Below are 9,929 nucleotides of genomic sequence, written 5' to 3' on the forward strand. Positions count from 1 at the left end.
TGAGGGTTGAAGCAGCCTTTATTAACTGGGAAGTCCCAGTGCAGAAGACGAACCCAGAGCTGAAGACAGAGCAAAACCCGGCTTACACCAGCTTTTAAGGGGCACCAGAATTGAGGGTGGATACAGTCCTTGGGCCAATGGGAAGCAGAGAGGGGTTTGGCCTCTGAGGGAGTGACAATGAGGAACAACCAATAAGGGAAAATGGGGGGCGGAAACCTGGCCCCTGAGCCAATCACCCAACGCCCCAGCTAGAACTTTCTAGAGGGAAGGGAGGGGGCACCGAGTGATAGGCAGGGCACCAGGGAGGAGTCCGGGAAGGATACATTGAGGGATGGGAGGAGCGGTGATGATGGGCAGTGAGGAGGAGGGTGGAGTGAGCCAAGGCTGATCCATAGCAGATACGGGGGAGAAAGGAACAGTCCAACTCATAACTGAGGGGCAACAACTTAACACAACACAAGATCTCCCCCTTTTTTTTGTTAAAAAATAATTAAAGCGTGGTGGATGGAGGGTTGTTTTCGGAGTCGGAGTCTGCTTGAATGTCCTCGAACCAAGAGTGTCGGTCTTCTTCGCTGGACGAGTTTTCTCCAGGGCACACTTCTTGGTTCACGTCCAACGGGGGCACAATTTTGTTCAGCAGTCTCTTTAACAAACCCCATAGGACTGAAGCAGCAACTAAAACAATAATAATAACTAAAGCGACATAGAACACAGTCTTTAAGATTGACCCGACCCAGGAGGAGAGTCCCAATCTCGACAAAATGTTCCCCAACCAGTCCGAAGTCTCTTTCTTTATCTCTTGGACCATGTTCTGCACTTTTTGGATGGTGGTTCTCGCGTCCTCGGCCTTAGATGACAAATTGAGGCAGCAGAGGCCCTCAAACTCCTCGCACCGATGATTGTGCAAAAGGAGGAGGAAGTCGATTGCAGCCCGATTTTGGAGAGTCGCCTTTCTTATAATTTCCTCGTCTGTCAGGAGGTCCGATAAGGCAGCTGAAGTAAGGTTTGCTTGTTTCGCCACCCAACACTCTAAGTGGGCCAATTCCCCTAGAGATTTAGCGATGGACACCCAGGGCAAAAATAGGGTGATCGCAACTCCTTTGGGCTTCGACCAATGAATAATTTCGGAGTCACAGTCCGGGTCAAGATTTTGAAGGTCCCTCTTGGGACGGGCCAAATCAGCCGTGACATTCTTATTTTTCCAATTGATAATTTGGGTTAAGTTGGGGGCAAACAGCGACAGCCTGCCCAGGGTGCAAGGACCTCCGATGAGGCGAGAGGGGATGCCTGCCCATGCTCGGTCTCTGCAAATTAAAAACAAACCTCGGGGTAAGGACAGAGGCTGATTTCCCGCAGTGGTGGCGGCGTTGACTTTGGCGATAGTATTGCACCATCGTCGGGCCATGTACTCCTTTTTAGGTTGCCGCACCACTGGGTATTGCCAGCTAGAAGGGTCTGGGGTCCAAGGGGAGTCAATCTGAAAACAAAGAGAGGCGTTGGCGGAGCCGAGCAACTCGAATTCAGGGGGCTCGGAATTCAAAGGTACCAGCCCTTTGGTTCCGGCTCTCCAAAGGATTCTGGGATTAGGCCCAGGGGCAACAACACCTTGTTTGGAGGATAAAGGGGCGAAGGAAGAGTTAAAGGGGGGAGGTAAATCTTTTGAAGAGAGAGGAATCCCCACAAGTCAAGATGACATCGGGTCCTCTGCTGATGCGGTGTTGAGGCAGATGTGATTTTGGCCGAGGACTTGTGCGAGGGTCCGCCAGACATTCGCCTTTGGTTGGGGAACGATCCAAGGGTTCACTGGTGTTAAACAGGACCACAGTACTGCCAGGAGGATGGTGTATGCAGCAAGCGATGGATCCATTAGGTCAGGGTCACTAGAACAAAACAAACATAAGTAAAAAATTAAACTCAAAAGGGGTTCAGCTTGACTCACTCGATGATGTCGAAGTCACCCTCAAAGGGTTTGTGCTTCCTCCTCCAACAAGCCTCTTCGACCTGTGCCACCGTTTCGATTGCATCAGCCTTTTTGGGTAGGAAGGGCTTGACCCACTTTGATGGTATCCACCTTGGGCCTGAGGGAGTGGACACGCAGGTGTATCCCCTACCCCAGGCCACAAGGTCGTAAGGCCCTTCTGTCCTCCAGGTCTCCGGATCCTTAATAAGGACCGGAGGCCTGGCTTTCAGGTGCAGCTGCTCGTGATGTCCAAAGTGCCTAATGATGGGTGGGTTCAAATTGTCAAATGAACAGTTCAAAAATTTCATTGTAAATAAGGCCTTGGACAGTCTGACCTGGGGGGACTCTACCTTCATTGCTGTACGCTGTTGTTCCAAAATTCTTTTTAGGCTCTGGTGGGTCCTCTCCACCACGGCTTGACCTGTCAGGGAATAGGAGATGCTGGTCTTGTGCTCTATCCCCTACTGTTGCAGGAAGCTCTGGAATTCCCTGGACTTATATGCTGGGCTGTTGTCGGTTTTGATGACTTTGGGGATACCCAGCAGAGAGAAAGCCTGCACAAGATGTTTCTTCGTGTCCAAGGCTTTCTACCCTGTATGGGAAGAAGCACAGACTGCACCGGAAAAGGTATACAATGAAACAGGGGCGTAACTCAACCTGCCGAAAGATGGTACATGTGTTACGTCCATCTGCCACACCTCACAACTGGACAACCCCCTAGGGTTGGCGCCAGAACTGATAGAGGGTAACTGAAAGGACTGGCATTGGGGACATGTTGCCACGATCGCCTTAGCCTGTTCGCGAGTAAGTTGGAATTAGCGAACAAGGCCAGGGGCATTCTGGTGGAACTGCTGGTGGCTGATCTTAGCCTGCTGGAACACGTCTGGGAGCGGGGCCATCTGAACGGGCGCGGCGAGGGCATCGGCTCTCCGATTGCCCTCCGCGATGAGCCCTGCCAGGTTGGTATGTGATCTGACACGCATCACGAAAAGGGGTTGCTCTTGGTGGGAGACTAATGTAACTAATTTTGAGAGCAAGTTAAACAATGAAACACTGGACACTTCCTACAGGATGGCATTTTCTGCTCTGGACACTACACCAGCAACATAAGCCGAATCCGTGACCAAATTAAATGGCTCAGAGAACTTCTCAAAAGCTCTGACGACTGCATCCAACTCAGCTACCTGAGAAGATCCCTCTACCTCAGTGATGTCAGCCTCCCACCGCTGAGTCTGAGGATCCTTCCAAGTCATAACTGACTTGTGGGATGCTCTGGATGCATCTGTAAACACGGTCAAAGCTTTTAGAGGTTTTCAACTCTGAACACTCTTTAATGATAAAGAAAATTGGTTGTCCTGATCGAAAATTTTGTGGGCTTGGCCGATCAACAGCAATTTGGCCAGTGTAGCTGTCCAAGGCGAATTGCAACATTTCATTTTCGCCGAGCAGCTTTTCGAAAGTGTCCAACTTAAACTGGCCCGATTTTAACTGAATAGGGATGTGGATGCAGCCAAAATCACAGCCTGCAAGCTCTCTGATCCGCGATCTTGCTTTGCGGATCAGTTCTGCCACCAGCTCTTGTGGCAGCGTCATTGTTTTGGACCGATGGCGGCTGAGGAAGACCCACTCTATAATCAAGAGAGGACCTCTCGAGCCTTGGTCCTTACCCTTTGCAGCCTCATCCCATTGATATATCAACCCATAGAGATGTGTCAATTTTCCTAGAATTATAAACTCAAAGGGCAGACCCGGCTGATATCTGTGGGCCTGCCTGGTGAAAATTGATTTCTGGATCTTCTCCAACGCAGCCTGTGCCTCTGGGGTAAGGGACCTAGGAGAACTAAGCTCCTCTCCCCCTTTCAATAAATTGAAAAGGGGGGCTAGATTATAAGTTGGAATGCCTAGCCAAGGCCTTATCCAGTTCAAGGACTCACACAGTTGGTGGACATCCGCCAAGGTCTGGGTATTAGTCTTGATGGCCAATTTTTGTGGAACAATGGTCCACTTACTAATCTCCAGACCCAGGTATTTCCAGGGTGGCATCCATTGGATTTTGTTCTCCTGGAGCTCGAACCCTGCAGCAACCAATGCACTGACTGTCAGGTCAAGTGCATGGGTAAGTAGGTCGTCTGTTGGAACACAAACCAAAATATCGTGCACGTAATGGTATATAATAGCGTCTTTGGCTGCTTCTCTGACTGGGGACAGCAAGGAAGCTACATACCATTGGCAGATGATGGGACTGTTCTTCATTTCCTGGGGTAGAACACGCCAATGGTAGCGCTTCCTTGGGGCTTCACAGTTGATGGTGGGAACCGTGAAGGCAAAACGCGGGGCATCATCAGGGTGCAGAGAAATTTGGAAGAAACAGTCTTTTATATCAACAACGGCCAGATTCCAATTTTGAGGGAGCATCGTCGGGGACGGCATCCCTGGTTGGAGGGAACCCATATATCTTATGTAACGTTGTTAATTTGGCAGAGGTCATGCAGGAGCCGCCACTTGTCTTTGTTGGGCTTTTTGATGACAAAAACTGGGGAGTTCCACTCAAGACATGGTCTCCACAGATTACCCTTAAGTAACTGCTCCTGGACAAGCTCATTGAGCGCCTTTAATTTTTGTTTTTTCAGCGGCCACTGCTCTACCCACACTGGTTTATTGGTCTTCCAATTCAGCTTGTGGATAGGGCGCTCTTCAGTGACCGCTGCCCGAAAAACCTGAAGAGCTGTGGGAAGGTCAACTTTGGCCCCCATTGGGCAAGGAGGTCCCTCCCCCACAAGGGTTCCATGAAGTCCAATACGAATGGGTGTAATGACGCCAATTGCCCATCCGGCCCCTTAATTTGAACGACACTCTTAGATTGGGGTGCCCATTGGATGCCTCCAACACCCCGAATCTGTTCAGACACGTCCTGCAACTCCCAATGTGACGGCCATTCCTGGGAGGGAATGATCGTTACATCTGCCCGTGTCCAGAAGCCCCCGCATGGTTTTGGAGACCCTCCCCCTGGAGAAGGAACAGGTAAGGCGCGGTTTATCCATGCCAAGGCCCTGGGCCCAGGCAATGGTATAGGTGTTCGTGCTGTTGTTGCGTGACTGCCCGAGGTCCCAGGTCAGCTCTGGCCCAGGTATGGCCTGAGCCAAAACCTGACCCCTGGGTAGGAAATCAGGGGAACGGACACAATACAGCCCAATAGTAAATTTTTACGGATCTAATTTCAAGAGGCCCGGGAAGATATTTATATCCGGCAGTGTAAATTTTGTGTCTCCAACAACAACGTACTTACAGCCAACTTCGTTCCAAGTACCCAGGCACTCTGGACTCACAGAGACTAGGTGGAAGTTGGAGTCCTGAATGTGAAGAGGCTCCATCAGCCGCAACCTGAAAGGGACGGTTTTTGAAGTGGTGGTTAAAATAGGCTTAGGCTGGATACAGTCAAGACAAGACAAGTCCGGTAAAGTGCTGTCAAGTCCGTTTGTGGTCACAGGTGGGCTAGGCTTTTCTCCTCCCCTGCCTTCCCCGCAAGATGTTAAAGGTCCCGCCTTATTTGTATCTTGGTGCAGGGAGGGACTGCACTCGCAAACTAGGTTTTTATTGGGTGTTCTTCTGCCCTCTCTGTGCCTTGCGGAACTCAAAGAACTGTTGTCTGAGAGGGCAGTTGGGCATCCAGTGCCCCAGCTTCCCACAAAGATGGCAAGGGGTGGCTCTCCTCTGGGCAGGTCCTGGGGTGTGGGGGTGCGGCTGATGGTCGGCCAGTGGGGCTGACTCTACAGGCAGGGCATCGGCAGCATCAACAGTGGCAACTCTCCGGGGCTGATGGCGATTCCTCGGGTCATTGTCGAGCGGGGAGATGGTGACCTTTTGAGCGCACACCTCCAACATATGTTGTACGGTGGGAGGAGGATCCAGGGGCAGACTGAAAATCGCGGCTTTGCATGCAGGGTTGGCATTTGCAAATGCTACTTCCTTAAGGATCTCAACCCTGGCCTCCTCATTCTGCATCTGTAAGTCGATGACTTGACGAAGGCACTCGACAAAGGTCACAAACTACTCATCAGACAACTGAAAGATCTTTGAATAGGTTAAATGTGGCGCTGCTGGTTTTAGGGTAAAGAAGGCCCTTTCCGCTGCCCTAGCAGTCTCCCACAACACTTCGGATGGAATGGACCGCACTTGTGTTGGGGCATCAGCCCAATACCCTACCCTGCTTAAATGGTCTGTGGAAATTACCTCCCCGTCTAAATCGTGGCCAAGCCTAGGATTTTCCCAGAGGAATGGTAACAAAGCCAGAATTTTTTTTCTCCATGCTGCCTCCCACATGATAAATTTGGTGGGGTTCAGCAGGCAGGAGAAAAGCCGCCACAGATCTGCAGGGGTCTCAGCAGACTTGGTAAGGGTGGCCCTCAGGATCCCCCGGAAGTATTCACTCTCCCGGGAGAAATCCTTTTGGGCCTTGCACAGTTCCTTGATGGTGTTATGTGGGAACGGAGTCCACTGGGCCTGGGCCTCCCCCCCCCTCCCCGGATGATAGATAACCGGAGCCACTGTAGGGATGGAAATCGGCTCCGGTTTCTGGGCCTCCACCCCCCCCCCCCCAGAACCCAAAGTGTGGGAACTGGAAGGCGGGGTGTGGGAACCGGGAACTGAGGGAGGAGGGGGAGTGGGTTTGAAGAGGCGAGGAGACTTCACTGGCCTGTAACTCCGCCTCAAGGGAGTGGTAAGGAGGTGGAGTTTGGGAAGGTGGAGCTTGGGAGGAGTGAGGAGGAATGGGAGGAGCTAAGGGAAGAGCCGAAGGAGGGGCTAAGGGAGGTGGCAAAGGAGGGGCATCTGAGGGGAGTTGGGAGGAGTCAAGGGACAGGAAAGGGTTTTTCGAGGGGCGAAAACAATTGTGGAGAGAAGAAACAGAAAAGGCGGGAAAAGCCATGTGGCTGCCTTCATCTTGGGCTCCATGGGAGCCATCTTGTGGAGGCAAGCAGAACCTGAGGGTCTCCGAACTGGGGATTTTCTAACTGGGGAAAAAGGAAAAGGGAAAGAGCCCCGAACAGTCTAGCCAGGACTCCTCGGGTGGGGGGAAGGGGAACTTTGAGGGGAGCCAGGGGAATGGCGGACACCCTGTGCTGTGCTGGAGCGGGCTACTCCTCTCAAAATCTCACCTTTAGGGCAAGCAGGGGAGGGAAGCGGGCTAGGACAAGGGGTACAGGAGGAACTGGGGACTAAACTGTGTGAAGATAGCTGTTTTGGGAATTTGGGGCGAGATTGTAAAGTAATTTTAATTTGGGAAGCTAAAAATTTACTTTTGAGGAGTGAAGACTCTCCTGACCTAACTAAATTCTGTAATTTGTAAGTAACAGTTGCCCAGAACCCTGGGTCATAGACTTTGTCAGGCGAGACTTCGGGGCAGTGGGAGAACAGCCATTTCATTCACTTTTTAAAATATTTTTTCTCAAACTGAACACGCCCCCCCACAAAGGACACCCGCAACTTGGATATAGACTCCCTTTTGAGTTGCTAATAGAGAAGCACCCATATTGAAGATAAAAAGCAAGTTTTACCACCAACCCAGCAAAAGGAAAAAAAAGTAAGGAAGCAAAAGCCCCACGTCAGGCCCTGTCAGAGGAAGAGAGCTGCGCAGCAAGAAATGCCTGAAGGCACAAAGGAGAGGGGACTGAACACAAAGTCGGTCAAGGAAAGACTAAAAAGGCAGGGCAAAAAGACAACTTACCAAAATCTGACGAGGGGTGAAAAGAAAACTGGAGCTGGCGGTCCTGCTGGGGGGAACGACTCCACGGGTGCCTGGAGCTACCGTTCCCGGTCCTCTGGGAGCGCCATCCACCAAAAAGGGGTCTGCTCACCAAGAGGTGTTTTGACGGCCAAGGGAACTTTGAGTGGAAATCCAAAGGTGCAGTCCAGAGGCTCCAGGAGTTCCGTCTGCAGGGTCCAGGAGCACGCCCAGGGCCTCATGTTGGGCGCCAAACTGAAGCAGCGAGAAGTCCCTGGGGAAGGCTCGTACCTTCCCGTCACCCGGCAAGCCTTCAGCACTGCTTGCAGCTGAGGGGCACTCTCCTGGGCTTGGTTACCCTGGAGGGCACCTAGGGAGAACTGCTCCACATTATAGTGGACACAGCTCCCTGTAACGGACAGGGCTTGCAACAGCAATCCAGCAGAATAAGAGAGGGACTCCAGCTGAGGGTTGCAGTAGCCTTTACTGCTGGGGAAATCCCAGAGGTGAAGCCAAAAACCCCTGGCTTGCACCAGGTTATAAAGGACACTGAGAACAGGGGTGGAGACAACATTAGGACCAATAGGGAGAAAGAGGGGAGCGGTATTCGAGGGAGCGACATTGGGGGAAAACCAATAGGAATATCTAAGGGGCGGGGCCCTGGTCCCTGAGCCAATCACCCGATGCCCCAGCTGGAACTTTCTAGAGGGAAGGGAGGGAGCGCCGAGTGACAGGCAGGGCACCAGGGAGGAGTCTAGGGAAGGACACATTGTAAGATGGGAGGAGTGGGGGTGACGGGCAGGGAGGAGGGGAGCAGAGTGAGTCAAGCCTGAACCATATAAACTGAAGGGGGGAAACAGAACCATCCACATACAAACTGAGGGGGAAACAAAACAACACAACACAACACTCCTTGGTGTTTCCTGAATTAACGTCTTGACCTAAGAGCTCAGAGCAGCAGATACCAGGGGCTTTCACAGGAAGTCTTTTCCAGAGAGTGACTGGCTTGCTAGTGGATAGGATTTTGGTAGGGATATTGAGGAACACATTTAGTGCCCATAGTTCAGTAAGCAGGTGCAGTGTGAGCTGCAGGTGGAGGACTGGAGGGGCAGGAACCTGAACCTGAGCCCAAGGAGAGGGCCCATGACCTGCCAACCCTTTGCATAACAAAGGGCCTGGGGACCTGTGGTGCACCCAGGGGACCTGGGCAACCCAGAGACACAGGAGGAGCTGGTGACTCCAGACTTTTCCATACTTGAACTTAGAGGGTATAAAAGCCCAGGGTTTCCTTGTTGCTCCTTAGAGGCACCCACCTCAAGCTGTAATTTTGATATTGCACCATGCAATAAAATTATTTTAAGGATCAGGATGCTGAGATTCTGCTAAAGGAAACCTGGGGTTGAGCCCATAAGGAAACCTGGTCTGACTGGGTGTATGGAGCATGTAGCTGCCAAAGGAGCCTTGGTCCCAGATTAGGTCTTGCCAGAGTGGCTGCTGGATGGTCAGACAGGGAAGTTTCCTTAGTATGGAGAAACCTGTCAGCATGCAGTCTACAGGCGGTCTCCAAACAGTAGATACTCCTACGTTTTTCCCTCTTAACATTAGTTAAGAGAGACCTTAAAACAAGACCAGTGTGGACTGGTTGGGAACTGGACCTGCAAGACACTGCTATTAACATCTTTATGACCTTGGGTTGTGAGGCAGCCACCATCACCAACAACCAGAGACTGGGAAATTTTGGAGTGAAAGTTGCTATGCCTCTATTATCAGCTCCTTGTACGCAGACACAATGGCATATTGTATTGTGTATTATTCTTAATGTTCTTTTCATGCTGTCCTAAACATGTGGTAAAGCTACTTCATAAAAGGTGAGTACTTTTTGCATATTATTCCATCTCTCAACTACTTGTGTTGCTTTATTTGCTCTTTCATAATCTGAAATAAATAAAATCTGAAAAGAAATTAAAAATAATCAGCACTGAGGCAATATGCCCATGTTCTCTTGTGCATGAAAACTGAACTTTGAACCCCCAGTGAGCTCTGATGAAGCCACCTTCAAACCCTACCAGGAGGTGCTGACTTGCAGCATTTCTCCTCAACTCTCACTTCAGTGTTTTTAGCTCACACACAGCCTTCTTTCTTTTGTAGAGTGGATTGATACTGTTTTGCTCAGGGACAGCAGGCTGATGACTGCCTCGAGAGTGCAAAGGAAAAAAGCCTCAAGGATCAGGAGAATTCATCAGGAATTCC

The 9,929-nt window shown here is 51.0% G+C and overlaps 1 protein-coding gene and 1 long non-coding RNA gene across 2 annotated transcripts; both read right to left on the bottom strand.

Annotated features, from left to right (window-relative positions):
* Nucleotides 1-2,772, bottom strand: LOC132329766 (uncharacterized). Its single transcript, XM_059851200.1, has 2 exons — nucleotides 2,311-2,772; nucleotides 1-1,880 (listed from the first exon to the last, which is right to left on the bottom strand). The coding sequence occupies exon 2, from the start codon at nucleotides 1,403-1,405 to the stop codon at nucleotides 491-493; it is 915 nt and encodes a 304-aa protein (XP_059707183.1). The 5' UTR covers nucleotides 1,406-1,880; nucleotides 2,311-2,772; the 3' UTR covers nucleotides 1-490.
* Nucleotides 2,773-4,190: 1,418 nt separating this feature from the next.
* On the bottom strand, nucleotides 4,191-8,174 carry LOC132324334 (uncharacterized). Its single transcript, XR_009485600.1, has 3 exons — nucleotides 7,683-8,174; nucleotides 5,247-5,341; nucleotides 4,191-4,392 (listed from the first exon to the last, which is right to left on the bottom strand). It is a non-coding gene; the product is annotated as an uncharacterized LOC132324334 (long non-coding RNA).
* Nucleotides 8,175-9,929: the final 1,755 nt, after the last annotated feature.

The sequence above is a fragment of the Haemorhous mexicanus genome, chromosome 1 (assembly GCF_027477595.1).
Source record: "Haemorhous mexicanus isolate bHaeMex1 chromosome 1, bHaeMex1.pri, whole genome shotgun sequence".
Lineage (NCBI taxonomy): Eukaryota > Metazoa > Chordata > Aves > Passeriformes > Fringillidae > Haemorhous > Haemorhous mexicanus.

Excerpts from the sequence above, each read along its gene's own strand:
- LOC132329766 (XM_059851200.1), bottom strand. The coding sequence starts at position 1,405 with ATGGCCCGACGATGGTGCAATACTATCGCCAAAGTCAACGCCGCCACC.